Here is a 17,523-nt window from a genome sequence, read left to right on the forward strand (position 1 = left end):
GCTATGGGGCAAGATCAGACCCCAACTATGGCCACGCCCACTAAATCACATTCAAATTTATCAAGTTAGACAGTCATCGTGCTACTAAGTCCTGCCACCAACAGTCAAGAGATACAAGCTTCCGGTAGTCGAGTTGACATTCGTCGGGGAACCCAGATACAAAACATCCGTTCCATCACTCCTCATCAAGGCCTGAAGACGCTGTACCTTCTTACCGACAGCCGGCTCAATAGCAGTATTGGTCCAGCCAGCCCCACCAACATTCTCCAGGACAAAGGCACTGGCCGAAGAGCGACTGTAGTAGATGCGAGCAGTTGTTCCGTCATGAGTGATACCAATACCAGCGCTAGTCTCACTGTCGCTATACAGAATCTCACGCGTCCAAGGATTCGATGTGCCATATGTGGCTGTTGCACGGCGGACTTGCCATGTTCCGCTAGTCGAGGTCTTGAAGCGATAGGCACTCTGGATGTGAACGGTACCAGTGGGGCGCTCGTATAGTGCCATCTTTGCGCTTTGGAAGGCTGGGCCAGGTGAAGCGTTGATGTCGCCGCTGTAGGTCTCGCCTGAAGTCAGAGGCTGATACACGATATCCGCGGTGTTTTGGGTGATGGGTGTCGAAACGGTAGATCCAGAGGCGGAGGAGAAGGAGTTGGTGGATGGGCGATACCGGACATAGCTTCCCTGGTGGCGCACAGCAGACGCGGGATACTTGCTCCATTCCCACTGAACATGAACATCTCCATCAGATGAAAAGGCAATGTCATCAGGATACACAGAGTACCCTTTGTTATACGCCCAGAGGCTGACACGGGCCCACGTCTTGCTGCTCGTCGTGTACTTGTAGAAGTAACCTCCTCGTGCAGAGCCATCACCAGATGCTTGTCCTCGGACGATCAGCCATAAGTTTCCATCGGCATCACGCTTGATAACAGGGTATGTGATGAGGACACTCTGATCGGGCATATCAGAGCTGGCGTTGACGAGAGTGCTGCTGTATGGCTGAGACGAGCGGAAGTACTTCCATGGCTCGTTGTGCATGCTCGTGAAAACATGGACATAACCATCGCCATCAACGCTGATACTGGGAGTGTTGTGTCCAAGATCATCTGCAAAGACAGCACACTCTCCGTCTGAGTCTCTGACACAGTCGCGAGAGACAGTGCCATCTGAGATAGAGCGACGCGCAACCATGACATTATTATCAGCAACAGCACCACCAGGCGGATTCCTCAGATATGCAAGCCAATCATAGCCGCCGTATTCATCCAGAGGATCCCACCAAGCAGCGCCACTGGTAGCATCGACAGCAGTAGAGATGGTGACGAGACTACCAGGGCTGATAGTAGCGCGTACCGCTGAAACGGCAGCCAGGAAGATGAGGGATTTAAGATTCGCCATTTCGAAGTGCAGAGGCAGAAGAATGAGGAGTTGAAGTTGATCTGCTGATGGGAAAGAGACTTTGACCATTATCCACTCTTCTTTAAATAGTCCATCACGATATCCTGGTCTGGAGTCGGCGATAATTCCGCTGCATGCTTCCCCAGATTTTCTCCGCACTTGGGATCAGCACAGAAGCTGGGGTAGAACCATGGACATGGGATGAGTTTCTCGAAGGAACCGCCGTGTCATCCAGAATTTCATCCGCATGATCATTTTCGTTGAAGGATCGAGCTTGGTTCAGTTGTCAAAGCACTTCTTAGTTCCGCGTGGTGGAGATGCCGCCTTAAGCGGAGGTGGGTGGCGGAACGGCCGGGGTCGGGTTGCGGGGGGCGGTGGTTCCGTTAACTGGAAATGGCTTCACCTTGATTCGAGCTCTCCATTTGTAAGCACAGGCCGCCAAAATCAAGCAAAAGCAAAAGATTGCTTTGCCTGTAGTAGTCGTACAAATCCTCGGGATATGGACCCTTCTGGAACACTATCACGGTCGGTAGAAACAGTCTTGCCCGACGATCTAAACGACAAGTCAGAATTAATGACATCTTGCCCTTTCAACCATTCTTCATTTATTACATCGAGTTAGCGCCGTCAAAGCCGGATGCCTGTACCTAAATCCGCAACGTAGCTCAGAAGCCAATCCATCAAGCACCGAGAACTTATCCGTCAGCTCCCATATTGAGTCTTAAAAACTAGTTTCCCGCAAAACGCTGGCCTTGCTGTCTCGAATCATCTCCTGCATCCAAGCAGGAAACCCGCGAATCCCAGATAAAAGGCCTGCATATCCTGGCAAAAAGAGGTCTCCACGGCGGCCCTTCAAGACATGATCTACAATCGCTTCGGCTGCCTCATTCGGCTCCTGAAGTGGATCCTGGAAAGTCGAATGTGTAGTGAGGTTCTGTATCAGTGGCGTGCGAACCCAGTAAGGAAAAACAATGCTACGAGAAAAAGATTAGATAACTTGATGTCTAGGAGAAAGAAATTACACTCACCTTGTAAGCACGTCTCTCGCGTTATATCTATGCTTCAGATCTTGCGTCAGGCCTTCATGGAAGGCTACTAACCCGGCTTTCGTACAGCTATAGTCGATATTGCTTGCGATGGTAATAAAGCTAGCCACGCTAGCAATTGTCACGACATGGCCGTGCTTCTGCTTGATCATGGATGGGAGCAATTCTTGCACAAGCCAAAAGTGCGCCAGAAGATTGACCTCAACCATCTGCTTGATCTGATCTGCAGTGCAAGCAAGAATGTCTTTGCCTAAAGCGATGCCAGCATTATTGATGAGAACCGTTGGATCTCCGATTTCCCGACGGACTTGTTCCATGGCTTCATCTATGCTATGTGGCGAAGTGACATCAACTTTGTAAAAATGTGCATTTGCTGAGAGAGTGCTTTTTGGTGGATGTATGTCAAAGGATACAACTGTGATATTTCTGCGGGAGAATTTGTTGACCATTTCAGAGCCGATGCCGCCACTACCACCTGTGATGAGCACGATTTCCTTGCTCCAGTCCCAAGGTTGTGCGGTGGATGATGTGTAGAGTATGATTCGATTGAGAAATTTGTTGATGATGAAGCAAATGCTAATAGTGCTAATGACTCCAAGAAGGAACCTGAAGAAATTTGTGATCATGATTGCACTTACTACTGCTCGAACAGGCGTGCTTAAAAAAGACAGATGAGTTTCAGAAGCAAATCTGTCTGCGTGAAAGTATGCCACGGCATCAGATTGTTTATCAATTCTGCAGTGCAACTTATTAATCCACGTCAGCCACTTAAAATCAACATTCATTGCGTACCTCTTTCGCATGTGGAGAGCTGAAATAGGTTGATAACAAGAAAATCCCACCTTTCCTGCATACAAAAATGACAAAAATAGTCTAGGTCCTATTGACTGCAGGAGCTGAAAGATCACAATCAGCTTGGCGATTGGGTGAAAAGTCACCACGAGTATGTTCGCTTTACATTTGTACTGTTTTCTATGTAATTAGCCGCTTTGAATAGAGTTTAATGGGAGGCCTCAATAATCCTTGCGGCATGATGGGTGGAACATAAACCCACACTGATTAGCCAAACTCACCGGCGCTGGATTTATCGAGTATGGCGGCATACTAGTAATATAATTATTGCTGTTATATCTCACGGTCAAGTGGCGCCGTCCGAACATAGCCTATCTTTCAAAAGGAGCCATACTTAAGAAGATTCTATATACTTAGAGTTTGTAGTATAAATATGTGTTCCTCCCTTTCCCCTGCAGACATCCCCCTTCTCATCAGCAGATTTCTCTATCCTCAGCTTCTTAATGCTTGGGTTCAATTGATTGCCACAAATGCAGAAGTTATCGTGTTCTAACGGACTATAGTACTTGGTCTGGAGAGCAAAGTAGTCAGTCTCCAGAGCAACAGTACAGAAGTTTGCGCACTCTTCCAGAGTGCTGTTTCCCCATTCCAAATAGTCTTTGCCCAGTAACACGTATTCCTCCTTACTCTCGAAACATCCGACATTGGCGTACTCAATAGTCAGAGGTTGGTAAGAACTAAAGACTTCGATAGGACGTTGATCCGGACCACAATCTTCGCCATAGCCGCAGCGAGACTCGCAATCCCAAATCTCGTTACGCCTGCTATCCATTCGCAAACGATCGTCGCATACACAGGTGTCGCGATTTTGTAGACCGAAAACAGGTAGGGAGTGTGAGAGACAGTAGGCCTGACAAGAAGAAATAGATAAAGGCTTGATATGTCTTAACCTAGGACCTGATAAAGCAAGGGTGGGACGATGAAAATCTTGAATTTGGTTCCCACTAAAATAGCATCCGAGGCGCCAATATGCAGGAGGGGGATATGATTCTGGTAGAGCTTTTTTGGTCGGGCCGACACAGTAGGCTTGCCCTGGGATAAGACTCGTAGTACAGTTCCTTGGCGATATTGATGGGTTGGCAGCTGTAAATAGAGAGAGACTTATGTCGTGCTGGTCAAGGACCGAGAGACAGTCATCTCCTTTCTCAACTGTATACCAACGCCCGCATTCTTGATTCGCAGCCGGACTGGCGTTCTCAGGTCGTTGAATAACCTCATCAGCATAGCTGGAGTCTGTCGAGTCAGACTCGCTGGCAGTTCGGTTGTAATGGCCGTCAGATGGCGTAGTGCAAACGAATTTACCGAGGTATATTGTCCCTGACGGGAAATCATTGCAATCGTCACGAATCCAGGGATTGAGAGAAATGAAGTCTTTTATGGTGATACCCAAGTATTCAGAAACAGAGGTACAGGTGTCGTTCTCTTTAACTTGGTAAGTATTGCATTGAAACGGTAGACAAATTGGCACGTCTTCAACCATATCGTAGCATTGGAGGATGTCGGGATTGTTGTAGAAGATCTCTGCAGACGAGACGCTGTACTTGAGAGCTAGTGAGTCGCAAGTGTCGTTGGCTGTTGATATATGTACATGAGAAAGACAAGCCACGGGTGGCGGCGGGCGACGGCTTTGACCTTTCTCAGGAAGTATCCTGTGGAATTGGAAGTAGCTGGTGATATTTAGATAATATCCGAGCCATATCAGAATTGGCGTGTAAATGATGAATGAGAAAAAGCATGTTAAAAATGTCTGAGATGATGGTCGAAGATTTCTTCTGATTCTTGCAAGTCGCATTTTGGCGATGTTGGGGTACCAGTTTTTACACCAAGCTTCGAGGCCGGTCTCAGGCTGATTTAAGACAAACAGATGACCGACTCAAGCGAGAGGGGCTAAATATTTTCGAACTCGTTCAGTAACCTATTTAGGATGCCAAGACTAGGCAACTTTACAGAACCAACAACATGGCACGAGAGTCCCATTATTATAAGATTAGGACTCCATCGACGGCCCGAAAGGATCTTGTTAGACTGCAAAGAAGCATCATGCACCGTATTAATCGCTAAATGACAAGAGTCTAAAGCTGCCTTTTTACCAGATTCTACCAACACCAGCTCCAAGCTTGGCCACGGTGGGGACAAGCTTGAGCGGAGTCAACTTGTACTTGTAATCAGCCTTGTAAAAGTTGCCCTTCTGTGTAATGTTAACTCCAGCCTTGCCCCAATCGTTCTCTGTTTGATAGTCAGTCGTGATATCCTTGAATGGCAGAAGAATTGTACATACTGGCTCCAAGGTTGGCGTAGCCATCAAGCTCCTCGTCACCGCAAGTGCAAGTGTTGGGAGAGTCCATGGGGATGACAAGACCGTAGGTGCTCAAAGCCTCGCTTGTGTTGCCCCGGAATACATTGCCCTCAACAAGAACCTTTTTCAATCAGCCAAAATCCCCCCAAACAAGCTTTGTGGGACATACCTGGTTATCAGATCGACTGTGGATAGCCTGGTACAGGAAGTCCTCGTAGAGATTGTTGTAAATATGCTGGTGGCCAAACCGACCGGCAGGACCGCGGGTTCCCATGTTGCGCCAGTAGTTGTGATGATATGTGACGTGGAGGTGGCCGAAGTCGAGATCGCGGAAGGTAGCGTCGTTGCCAACGAGGGAAGACTTCCAGTGGTCGTGGAAATAGTTCCATGAAACTGTGATCCAGTCCGAGGCGCGGATGATGTCGACTTGTCCATCCTGGTAAAGGAAGTTAGTCAAATATGTTGTAATTTGGGAGGTTGCACGAGACTTACGTAGTGATCAGGGCCTTGGTTGATGTCAGAAGCAAACTCGTTATGATCAACCCAGACGCGAGTGCTGTTTCGGATAGTGATGCAATCATTATCCAAAATATGGGTGATCTTCAAGTTCTGCAGAATGACATTGTCCCCATGATAAACATCGACACCGGCACCGGTGATGTGAGCGGTCAATCCAACACCAATAAGCGAAGTGTTGGATCCGACCTTGAGGCGAGAAGGAAGAGTAACCTTGCCCTTGAGCTTCACGATCTTGGGCTCGGTACCCTTGACAGCAGCTACAAGCTCCTCGGCGGTGGTGACAGTAACAGTCTTTCCGCCCTTGCCACCAGTGGTGATGCCAATGGGGTTGTCCTTGGCATAGCCCTCAACACCCCAAGTCGCGAGACTGAGATATTCCTTGGGAAACGCAACAGTAAGAGTCGCAAAGACACCGCAGAGAACCGAGGACAGCTTCATCTTGGCAGTTGAACAAGAATGAGAAGGAACAGAGATGTCAATGGCACAAACATGGCCTTTGGCACGGTATATGTATTCAAGATCATCTGCGCTTTTTTCTCTTTACATCAGAGGACCCCGAGCTCGGTTAGGATTAAGGTACTGGTTAATTCTGGGGTGTTTGCGGGGAACCCCTGTCGGCCTTGACAATTAGCACCAATGATCAGACGAGAAGGATGCTTCATCGAACGGCGCAGATCATGAGGTGATTGTGAGTGGTGGAATATGTTTTTCCGTCAAATTACGGTTAAAGATAAACAATGATCGGCTCGGACCTTATTGGAGTAGGTGGAAGTGCTAACGAATTGAAAACCCTTAACGGAAACAGTATGCTTAAGTTGCGGGATGATTCCGTATTCTTTATTGTCCCTACATAGGGAATCTTCTAAGGTTGAGAAGAGGAGTCTCATAAATTCACTTGATATGCTATACATGATGTTGCAATGTTCACTTGATCAGTATCGTTCCATCGCTTGTGCTCGTCCCAGTGGACTCGAAGCCCAAAGGGACACAAATGAGCATTCAAATTTCCGCATCTAAAGTTTTGACTAGTCTAATATAAGGTAATGAGTTGGGGGTTGGGGGTACGCGGTCAAGCGGGAGATGGTTCCATTGCATATGTCAAGACTCGAGGTACCAACGCGTCCTAGTCTCCGATCACCTCGGCTAGCAGCCCTCGACCGCAATAAAGCCATCAATCATATCTCACTAACGAAGATGAAAGCGGTTTAGTATACAGACGCAAAACTGGAAGTCTTGAACCCTAGGCACGATGTTAATGAATAGATACCATCACTTTTGAGTAACACTTGTCAGCGCCAAGAGAAATAGACCCCAGCAATGGTTTGTGAGCCTGGATGAATGATGAATACCGCTCCTCGGCGTTGGGGGTTCACAGGACCAGAGATCACAACTTCGTGTCTTTGAGGCTTCTGACTACAAGATTTTGGTATCTGCAGTGTATCAAGGCTATCTATCTATTGATATCCTTGGTGCTCTGAGCTTCATCGATCCAAGCACTCCCATTGTTGTCATCATCCGCATCGCGACGAGGAGAGTGCCCTCTACTTTTCACCCAATTGGGTATCACGATGTATCGCCCTCTCAGTTGTTCTTCATCTCACCAAGAGCAGCGACCCGATTCTGAGCCAGCATCATCAGCCGGTCTACCTGAATGACACCACCATTCTTGAGACCAAGCAGATGCGCGCTCTTGATCAGGTTCTTGATCTCACGGCCATTCAGCTTCATCTCAGCCAGCTTGTTCATCTCCTCGTCTGGGATCTTAGCCTGAGTGCCCCCAGCGCGATTGATAAAGTTCTGCCAGACCTTCTTCCGAGCTTCGAAAGTCAAGTCCTTGTACGGGAGGAAGAGATCCACCCGGGACTGGAAGGCAGTGTCGATACTGGCTGTTCGATTGGTCGTGAGGAAACAGACCCCCGTGTAATACTCCAGTTTGGTGAGGAATACTGTTTTTGTTAGCATGCGCGTGAAGGAAGAGTGGGACGACCTGGTGCTTACCAGCTACAAGCTCATTCCTGGCTAGATCGCTGTCGGTGCGGGCACCGAGGAATACATCGGCCTCATCAAGGAGGAGCATAGCATTCCAGAGACCACAGAGAGTTAGTGCTCGCTCCAGCGCCAGCTCGACCTCCTTTGGTACGGTTCCCAGATCTCCAGCACTCATCGAGTACAGTGGCACACGTGCCTTCTCAGCAACTGTATATCCAGTCAGCCTGTAAATACCCCTCCAGTGGTCAAGTTCACTTACCTGCTTCTGCGGTATAGGTCTTTCCTACGCCAGGTGGACCAAACATCAGAATGATGATGCCACGACCTACAAATGTCAGATACTGCTCGAGTTTGCTACTGAGGACTACTCACCTTTGTCTTGGATAAAGTCGTCGAAGCTATTGGCGAGAGTCTTGCTCTCCACAAACTCCCAAGCAAGCTGCTTCTCTGTGCCTGGAAGCTCGAGATGGCTGAATGCAGCATCATTCCACACCACAGGAGCTAGGTCATCCACATAAAACTGGGCTATTGGTGACTGTCAGCTCTTCTACGTGGAATCCAGAGACATCTCAACTTACCCCAATCCTTAGTCTTGAGGTCAAATCCTTTCAGCCAGGGCGTTGCAACAAGGCACATGTCATCTGTGAGGGGCTCGAGATCCTCAGAGCGCCCTGCAGTATCATTTGGCGCTTTCACCATCATTTCTGCATTACCCTCCATAGGCGTATTTGTTTCCTTAGGTGTATCTGAGTCGTCGCTGTCGTCATAATCATCCTCACAATCGGGTCCACAGTCCCAACCACATTCATGAGCTTTGGCCTTCTTCTTGTCCGACTTCTTCGCTTCGTCCGACTTCTTCTTTTGGCCGATCTGGTCGTCGTCAACCAGGGGTGCAAGATCGGGTTTCACTATGTCATTGGTCATATAGTAGGCGTGAGCGTCAACAATGACTCGACCAGACACCTGCGCTACTCGTCAGCCAAGGCCATTGCGTTATCTCCGTGGATAGTCTTACCGGTCGCTCCTCTGACTTCCTAGGAGGCAATAGAATCTTTGATCCAGAACAAGTTTGGAAGTGGTAGCCACGCAACGCTTCAAACTTTCGGCCTCGTTCTACCATCTGCTCGCGGATCTTTGAAGGTGAGTTGTGGAAGGACAGGGGATACGCAGGTAGCAAAGTAACGCGCCGAAAGGCAGAGAATTCCGGGATGATAATCATGGTGTTGGCATAGCCACAACGACTGCCGTTCCAGTCCACATACTCCATATAAATCTCCCAGTATGATGGCATTCGAGGTTCTTTCACGAGTTTGTATTTGGTGACACGGCATACAGCTTCGACACCATAGAACTTGGTGATGACAAACTCATGTGGAGCAAAAATCTGCCACAGGTCGTCGAACATGATGTTCCCAGTCTCGCGAGTCTTGACAAGCGCATCAACCTTGGGGGCCAAGATCGGGGTGAGAAATTTCAGGAGTTGGGCAGCAGCCTGCGGTTCATGCTCATCATCCTTTGACTCACAGAGAGACAGGAGACGATCCCAACGGTGGACGAGAGGCATGAATGGAGGCTTGAAGGTCCATTTCTCAACATCAAGATCAAGGTCTTGATATTTGTCCAGGACGGTCGAGATGACTGCCCGCATGGCAGGGCTCTGGATGGTGAAAGATTCGGTCTGCCATTTATGATCGTCGAAGATGTGTCGATGGACGATCGGGTCCTTCAAGGCGCTCTGTTCTATGTCATTATGCTCTTCCTCGTTGGTCGGGAACCTGGACCACCTCTCAGGACACGAGTCATAGATGCAGCGATGCTTGTAGAGTTTGGTGTCGGGAGACATTTTGAGTGAATGTTGATGGCTCCAGGTGTTGTGGTGAGGATGGGAAAGCTGAAGTGCAAGCCAAGAATTAGTTCAAGTCGACTCAAGACCCTTTCTTATAGTCAAGAAGGCCTAAGGTTTGTTACCGATTGAGTCACCGGAAGTCTTTTTTTGGTTGCTTGTGAGCTTGGTTTGATGGAGGCAATCCTTTGCATGTAAAGTGTAACAAGCCCACAGCTGTTTGCCTTTTTGGTGGATCAGCCTATCACATTTGTTTGCGCGCTTTGTTGGTCATGAATCTCATCTTAACTTGGGCCGAGCGGAGTCAGTAACCTTGTCTGCTTGGCGCGGCTTTGGTTAATGATACTTTATTTTTATACTCGTCGACCTTTCGGCGACTGGTCATATAAGTGCCTGGAGGTTTCTGGACATGCGCCTCAATTGAGGGGTTGGGCGATCAATAGGCTCTCCTCTTAGAGGTGATAAACTCTAGACACTATCCTAGAAATTATATTCACTGAACGGCTTATCTCATTTGCCCTACTTTTTTTGCTGCTTATGTTTGCAGGCTGGCAGTGACTCGTGGGCCGACGCTTAGGCCACTTCAGCCATGTTTCAGTGCATGGTTACCCTGGACTGACCGTGCCAAATTCACACCACAAACACACACAATGAGCCCATGTTAGGCCAGTCTGATATGGTGACGGAATGCAATTATATTCTAGGTCAGTTTGGTTGTTTGATAATTCATAGGCGGCGATGAATCAGGACGAGAAATGATGTCTCACAAATTCCACACATCTCTTCGAGATAACACGACCAGCAAGTGGCACAGGTATTTACTGGGCAAAGATATGCTTTTAAGAGATTTCGCGGCAAGTGACCCATCAACCAGCAAATAATATCCTTCGTGAGTTCATGAAAGAACTATTAACATTCAGGCAGGCCAAATCTAGGTAATAAATCAGATATTGTTAATGTGTTTTCATTCACAATTACACTCAAAAGGTGACAAAAATGACAGAATTCTGACATCATAATATGATCTGATGGGTTAGCGCCAAAAAGCTGAAAATCCCTCCCTTGACTGCCATGGCATGGGGCTCTTCTCCTCAAACTGATACTGGTTCCAAGCCTGTGAAGCAAAGAGACGTCGTATTAGCGACCAGTCCGTGCATCAGGTACGAATGAGACCCATCGATCCGGCCAAGGAGCTTGAAGCTACCGTCCCCACCATGAACATGGACACGAACATGGACACGAACATGGACGCGAACATGGACGTGAGCGACATCCTCGATTTCTTGCCCGTCCCCACTCTTGTTGTCTCCCCATCCTATCGTATTCAACGAGCCTCAGTCGGTCTGCTCGAGGCATGGGGACGTGACCGCGGGGTACTCGTCGGCCAAGACCTCTTCACTGCCCTTTATCACGGATCGCCGACTGAAAGGTTTGATCGTATTCCCTTTGTCTACGCGATTGAAACTGCACTTGAAGCTCGCGCTCTCCGTCTATGTCATGCGGCCTATATCGCGAATGGCATTTCCTGGACTGCACGTATCATGCCCGTGCACAAAGGCGATGAACTGCTGTGCCTGGTCATCCAATGGGAACAGGCCGAGCCTCACACTACAACAGTCAACGGCGAAATAACACAGAGCTGGCTGCCTATCGACGACGCTTTTCGCATCCTCGTGCAGGCTGTCAAAGATTATGCCATCTTCCTGCTCGATACTCGCGGGAACGTCATGACATGGAATGCTGGAGCAGAACTAAACAAGGGCTACAAGAAGGAAGAAATCATTGGCAAGCACTTTACAACCTTCTATGGCGAAGAAGATATCCAGTCTCGAAAACCCGAAAGAGAACTCGAGATTTGCTTGCGTGAAGGCCGGGTTGAGGATGAAGGCTGGCGCTACCGTAAAGATGGCAGCCGGTTCTGGGCCAACGTTGTTATAACAGCCATCTATAAGAACGACATTCATGTTGGCTTCGGCAAAGTCACCAGGAATCTCACTGAACGAAAAGAGGCAGAACTGCGACTGACCGCTGCTTATGAGGAAAGCACCAAGCTCAAGAATGATTTCCTGGCAAATATGAGCCACGAGATCCGAACACCTATGCATGGCGTACTATCTGCCTGCTCCTTACTACTGGACAGTCCTCTCACCGAAGATCAACGGGAGACGGCCAATATGATCCAAGAGAGTGGGCATGTCCTGTTGCGCATCATCAACGATATTCTCGACTACTCCAAGATTGCGGCCGGAACCTTTCCCATCATGAATGAGAGGTTGGATATCTCGAGTGTGATCACGTCGGCTGTGCGAAGAGTACAAACTACCATGCAACCGGGAGTATCTTTAAAGCTGGAACCATCACCATACTTGCCAAAATGGGCGGAAGGGGACGCTTTGAGATACCGCCAAATCCTTGAGAATCTGCTCAGCAATGCTGTAAAGTTTACCGAGAAGGGATATATCTCGGTTCATGCCTCGGTACTTGCTGAAGACGAGACCACTCACACGATACGAACAGAGGTCTGGGATACTGGGCACGGCATCACAGAAACTGACGCGAAAGAACTGTTCAAACCCTTCACGCAACTTGATACGCCGCACCAAAAGCGGCGCCCAGGAACAGGACTTGGGCTATCAATTGCGAAATCACTTGCTGAGCTGCTGGGAGGGAGTATTGGTTATGAGCCCAACCCGGAACGGCAGGGCAGTATCTTTTGGTTCTCGTTCAAGGTGAAGAAGCTCAACAGCCTTCGCCAGGCCGAATCTATGACCATTCTACCGGGAGTCGGCGGGGAATTACCTCAACCACAGGTTCAACAAGGCGAGGATCTTGCCACTGAACTGGAACAGTTATTGAAGATCTCACCGACAAAGAGGATCCTTGCGGCCGAGGACAACATCATCAATCAAAAGGTCCTAGTTGGAATGCTGCATGGCTTCGGATTCAAAGACATAACCGTTGTCTCAGATGGCGCTCAGGCTGTATCGTCACTGTCAGCGACGGCCAACGCCTTTGACCTGATACTCATGGATATCAGTATGCCAGTTATGAATGGGTACGAGGCAACACTTCGGATACGTCGTAGCAGCATAGGTCTACCTATAATTGCCATGACCGCTTATGCGCTGAAAGGCGACATGGAGCGTTGCTTGGAGAAGGGGATGGATGATTATATCCCTAAGCCAATGGATAAGCAACTGTTGATGAGGAAGCTATTGAAGTGGCTTCAGAGTCCAGGCGATATAATACCAGATCTCACTGCAAGACATGATTAGTAGGTATCGAGCGATTTGACTTAACACCATTATGCTCCAAGATTAGAGATATAACTCATACAATTTCAAGAAACGATTGCCTCGTCCCTAATTCTATGCACAGAACTCGAGGGTGGTAGCTGCATACAACGCAGTCCGTCAGGCACAAATCTTGTTTAACAGAACAATATTTACCTAACCTCAATGGACTAGTATAGCTTCGTGATCAATGGTGAAACTTCTTCACATTTTAGACGTACCAGGGTTCATGGCAGGGTTTCTTGGAATAACCAAAGAAAAGGAATGAAGGACGTATATGTACGTCAAGGGAATAACTATCCACTCTGTCTTCCATTGAGGCTTCACTTCATCTATCCCAGCTGTATTACTGCCTTGAGGACATGGCATCCGATTGGTGGATTTAGCGTAGTAAGCATGTGTCCATATGTTTGTGCTTGTACCCACAAATATATAACAACATAAGCGGCAGGCAGCAGCACTTTTGCAATCCAACCTCTCTCCTCTCCCTTACACCAACTTGAAAATGAGACGCCGACTTTACGGAGAAGAGCCTTATGATGCTGGAAACATCTGGGCCACAAGCCGTGAGTACTGCTGGATGCTCATCGCCCCTGAAAAGAAACAGCGGATGAGAATGCCGGTTCTGGATTTGGACGGCTATATGGACCCACCAGACTTCTGCACACATCATCTGAGTTTCGACGCTTTCAAGTTACTGTGCAACTCCATGGAAGGTGTCAAGATCGGGTCGGATGAGGGGATAATTTTGCAATCGGCGCACTCGACGTTGCAGCCTTTGCAGGGTCAAACGCGCCTCGAGATGCTTCCTGTCGAGCTTCTGGAAGCAATATTTGGACTCCTCGAAGCAGAAGAATTCATGGCTTTGGCCTTGTGCTCGCAAAAGCTCTGGTTTCATGCCATCGAGTGCATAAAGGGTATTTACACTCGGTGGAAGAACCAATATTCCTGGGTCAACACTCCAATTATTTGCACTACCAGGCGGCTTCGAGTTCTTCCGAAAGCGCTACAGCACATATTACCAGAATCGTCGGCTGATGATGTGGAGAGAGAATCCAAGCGGACTGGCCGTCGATATAAGATATCGACCGCTCGTGCATCGATCTGGTTCGACAAATCTGTGGACAGCTACGAGAAAGTACCATTCCCCTACGACTGTACGTACGAAGAGGCTTTCCTCAAGCAGTTTGAAGGGGCTGCTATCCCCGAAAGCCTCCGCTTGATCATGAAGGCTTGTTTGCCATGTATCAGACTTGCACCTGGAAGAAAATGGCTTTTACGCAACCTGACAGATCGAGAGTACATCAGAATGGAAGCCGTAATCACCTCTGATGACGAGGCCACCGTTTCGTTGCCAGGCCGCCGATGGCTCACACTTGATATTCTTCTTTTATGGCTCATCGGTTGGAGAGTTGACTACAAAAGGAACAGAAGTAAGGCTTGGTCTTGGGAACAACTTGAAACCTTCAAAGGTTTCACTGATCAAGATCTCTCAGACACGGTTCTAGACCCGCCTTCCGGACCAATGTGTTCCGACTTCTGGCCAATCTGGGGCGGCCCCTGGGCTGGCCACAGACTAGAAGTTGTTACCGAGATGGGGTTGGATAATGACTGGAAGGATCGGACTGAGAATATCACGAGATTAGCCCCCAAAATGCTGCGTGTATTTTACGGACGTTCTCTGGATGATCAGAAAGAAACCCGAGACTACTGGGAAGAGGCCTTTCGGCAAGGTGGTGACCATTGGGAGTTCAGGAAGTCATCTCCGATTTCATTTGAGGAATTTGACCATGACTGGGGCAAGCCAAAACGGAGGTTATCCCGGATCAAGTAAATATGAAAGCTTGCCAGAGCAATGCATGTTGGTGTCAATTAGTGGATGTGCATATTGGGCATATAATCAGTGTTTGTCGTGCTTTATATCCCTGCTGTCTAGGACGTTTCATTAACCACTGGATGCGATACTCAAAACGATCAATGTCCATTTATAGTGTAGCAAGTCCTAACACCGTTAATTCCCGCTATCACCCCTTAGATCTGTAGCCAGGCAAGGAAAGAACCCCGTTGAATCATCAAAGAAAAGTGTAAAGATCCCTGTATCGTACATGATTTTGGAATATTTATGAGATCTGTTTCTTGAGGTGGATATTCGTCCACTTGGTGCACAAGCTCGTAATGACAGTGATGCCACAAGCCGCAATCGTGATCGCAAAAGCAACTTTGATTCCCCAAACATAAGCATGTAGTATACCATTCAGCTCAGCGCCGGAGAAATTCTGTCGCAGAGTAGTCGCACCAGTTTCTGTAACCAAGTCGGGATCAATGGTGGGCGCAGTGCTGGACAACTTGTGAATGATTTGGTTGATGAAGCCAGATTGTGCAGCGGTGATTAAGAATGTACCACCAATGGTCCGAGAAACTATAATGGTGAAATTAAATGTCAGCCAGTTGGATGACAAAGCGAAAGGAAACTCACATATAATTATCGAAGTCACGGGAGCCATGTCACTGGGTGCAGCGAACGCCTGCGAAATGACAACAGGAACCTGGAGACCAACGCCATACCCGAAACCCGCCAGGATCTGATATCCAACCCATTTGCCAGTCGACGTCCCAATATCGAGAGTATAGAACAGACCGGACGCAATGGTGACGATTATCGAGCTAACCACCAGATATGGAGCCGCAGTGCCAGTCTTTGTGATGGCTTTACCAGATGCAAATGTTGCGACGCTGAATAGCGCGATGAGAGGAATGTTTCGTACGCCCGAACCGATAGGACTCTGGTTATCGATGCTCTGGAAGTAGATAGGCAGATAGTAAAGAGTGATGAAGTATGATCCAGCGAAGAAGAAGCTCCATACAGCGTTAACCCACACAGTTCTTTGACGGATTAGCCGTGGCGTCAGCATTGCACGCTCCCCTAGCCAGAATTCTACTGCTATCAGTGTGATAATCATGAGAACAAAGCCGACGAGCAAGCCGACGACAACACTAGAGTTCCAAGCATGGGTGACACCACCATATTGAAGGGCCAGAAGCAAAGACAAAGACGCACCCATCACAAGCGCGGTGCCTATGAAGTCCATCTGCAAAAGCTTTTCCTTGAGTGTAGCTTCGACAACCTTGACCCCCGCTGGAGTCTTGAAGGTGAGAAGGATGACGAGAATAGCCAGACCGCCGATGGGAAGATTGATATAGAAGCACCTAAAGAAAGTAAATTAGTTCACCTGTGTATGAATGAAAGGACTGTGGTTGTTTGTAACAACATCATCTGGAGAATCTACTTACCATCTCCAGCTCGCCCCATCTGTAAGTCCCCCACCAATGAGCGGTCCGGCAACAGCAGCAATACCATACGACAACCCGATGAAGCCCGTGTATGTAGCCCTCTTCTCGGGGGCGGCAATAAAAGCAGGAATCGTGTACACTCCAGGGGCAACACCTGATGCGCCTAGGCCAGCGATAGCACGCCCGACAATCACAGTCATCGAGTCACGAGCTACAGCGCTGATCAAGCTTCCGAGCTCGAAGATGAAGATAGACGCCAAGAAGCTTGTTTTCAGTGGGAAGAACTTGTAGATTTTGCCCCAGAGTGATTGGAATGCTCCGAGGGTGAGGAAGTATGCTGAGCCGTACCACGAGATGTCTTGCAGGCGGCCGAACTGGTCGGTGATTTTGGGGACGGCGGTTGCGACGATGGTCTTGACTGATATCAGCGTTGAAGATGGGGACAAGGATGGTCAAGAGTAGTTGAGCTTACCTGGTCGAGAGAGCAGAGAGTGATGCTAAGCACGAGCGCAAGCATGATGAAGAACATTTCTAATCCTTTTGGGTATTCCACAGGTTTTTCTGCCTCGATAGATGATTTTTCTTCATCTCTGCTCCCATTTTCGTCGCGCATCTCTGATGTTTCTATACCGTTGGCAGTTGAAGATGTGTCAATAGACGGTGGTCTGGACTCGGAAGCCTGCTTCTCTTCGTCGAGGTCCATGGTTGTCGGTTTGTTTGTGATCATATTTGTTTGCTTTTCGGCCATGTATTCAGAACGGAGTAACTATTGAGAGTTTTGTTTCTGTTGGTTGGTTCCAAAGCATATCCAAGAGTATGATACAGGGGGGAATAGGTTCAACAAGAAGGCTAACGTGCAACCGAACTTTGACAGATATTTTGTATGCCTGATATATAGCAATGTGAATGAACAGCACACCTACCGTAATTTTCCTACACCCTCGACTTGACAGCGGAGGTAGTTGAGACAAACGCCGCGAAGTCATTAAGTCC

The 17,523-nt window shown here is 48.3% G+C and overlaps 8 protein-coding genes across 8 annotated transcripts; 2 read left to right on the forward strand and 6 right to left on the reverse strand.

Annotated features, from left to right (window-relative positions):
• Nucleotides 1-84: 84 nt before the first annotated feature.
• Nucleotides 85-1,401, reverse strand: FPRO_12106 (uncharacterized protein; the record flags this gene model as incomplete). The annotated part of the gene is made up of 1 exon (XM_031221652.1): nt 85-1,401. One exon carries the CDS (start codon nt 1,399-1,401, stop codon nt 85-87), a length of 1,317 nt encoding a protein of 438 aa, XP_031087190.1.
• A 721-nt stretch (nt 1,402-2,122) lies between these two features.
• Nucleotides 2,123-3,073, reverse strand: FPRO_12107 (uncharacterized protein; the record flags this gene model as incomplete). The annotated part of the gene is made up of 2 exons (XM_031221653.1): nt 2,123-2,375; nt 2,430-3,073. The coding sequence occupies 2 exons, from the start codon at nt 3,071-3,073 to the stop codon at nt 2,123-2,125; spliced, it is 897 nt and encodes a 298-aa protein (XP_031087191.1).
• Nucleotides 3,074-3,633: 560 nt separating this feature from the next.
• Nucleotides 3,634-5,091, reverse strand: FPRO_12108 (uncharacterized protein; the record flags this gene model as incomplete). Its single annotated transcript, XM_031221654.1, has 1 exon — nt 3,634-5,091. The coding sequence occupies one exon, from the start codon at nt 5,089-5,091 to the stop codon at nt 3,634-3,636; it is 1,458 nt and encodes a 485-aa protein (XP_031087192.1).
• A 294-nt stretch (nt 5,092-5,385) lies between these two features.
• On the reverse strand, nt 5,386-6,552 carry FPRO_12109 (putative pectate lyase 1; the record flags this gene model as incomplete). The annotated part of the gene is made up of 4 exons (XM_031221655.1): nt 5,386-5,525; nt 5,578-5,716; nt 5,765-6,031; nt 6,088-6,552. 4 exons carry the CDS (start codon nt 6,550-6,552, stop codon nt 5,386-5,388), a joined length of 1,011 nt encoding a protein of 336 aa, XP_031087193.1.
• A 1,143-nt stretch (nt 6,553-7,695) lies between these two features.
• On the reverse strand, nt 7,696-9,946 carry FPRO_12110 (uncharacterized protein; the record flags this gene model as incomplete). The annotated part of the gene is made up of 6 exons (XM_031221656.1): nt 7,696-8,060; nt 8,113-8,310; nt 8,363-8,428; nt 8,476-8,628; nt 8,682-9,066; nt 9,119-9,946. The coding sequence occupies 6 exons, from the start codon at nt 9,944-9,946 to the stop codon at nt 7,696-7,698; spliced, it is 1,995 nt and encodes a 664-aa protein (XP_031087194.1).
• Nucleotides 9,947-11,112: 1,166 nt separating this feature from the next.
• Nucleotides 11,113-13,221, forward strand: FPRO_12111 (uncharacterized protein; the record flags this gene model as incomplete). Its single annotated transcript, XM_031221657.1, has 1 exon — nt 11,113-13,221. The coding sequence occupies one exon, from the start codon at nt 11,113-11,115 to the stop codon at nt 13,219-13,221; it is 2,109 nt and encodes a 702-aa protein (XP_031087195.1).
• A 523-nt stretch (nt 13,222-13,744) lies between these two features.
• Nucleotides 13,745-15,073, forward strand: FPRO_12112 (uncharacterized protein; the record flags this gene model as incomplete). Its single annotated transcript, XM_031221659.1, has 1 exon — nt 13,745-15,073. One exon carries the CDS (start codon nt 13,745-13,747, stop codon nt 15,071-15,073), a length of 1,329 nt encoding a protein of 442 aa, XP_031087196.1.
• Nucleotides 15,074-15,359: 286 nt separating this feature from the next.
• On the reverse strand, nt 15,360-17,233 carry FPRO_12113 (uncharacterized protein; the record flags this gene model as incomplete). The annotated part of the gene is made up of 4 exons (XM_031221660.1): nt 15,360-15,658; nt 15,716-16,446; nt 16,531-16,943; nt 17,003-17,233. 4 exons carry the CDS (start codon nt 17,231-17,233, stop codon nt 15,360-15,362), a joined length of 1,674 nt encoding a protein of 557 aa, XP_031087197.1.
• Between the last annotated feature and the right edge of the window lie 290 nt (nt 17,234-17,523).

The sequence above is a fragment of the Fusarium proliferatum genome (genome assembly GCF_900067095.1).
Source record: "Fusarium proliferatum ET1 genome assembly, contig: FPRO_scaffold010, whole genome shotgun sequence".
NCBI lineage: Eukaryota > Fungi > Ascomycota > Sordariomycetes > Hypocreales > Nectriaceae > Fusarium > Fusarium proliferatum.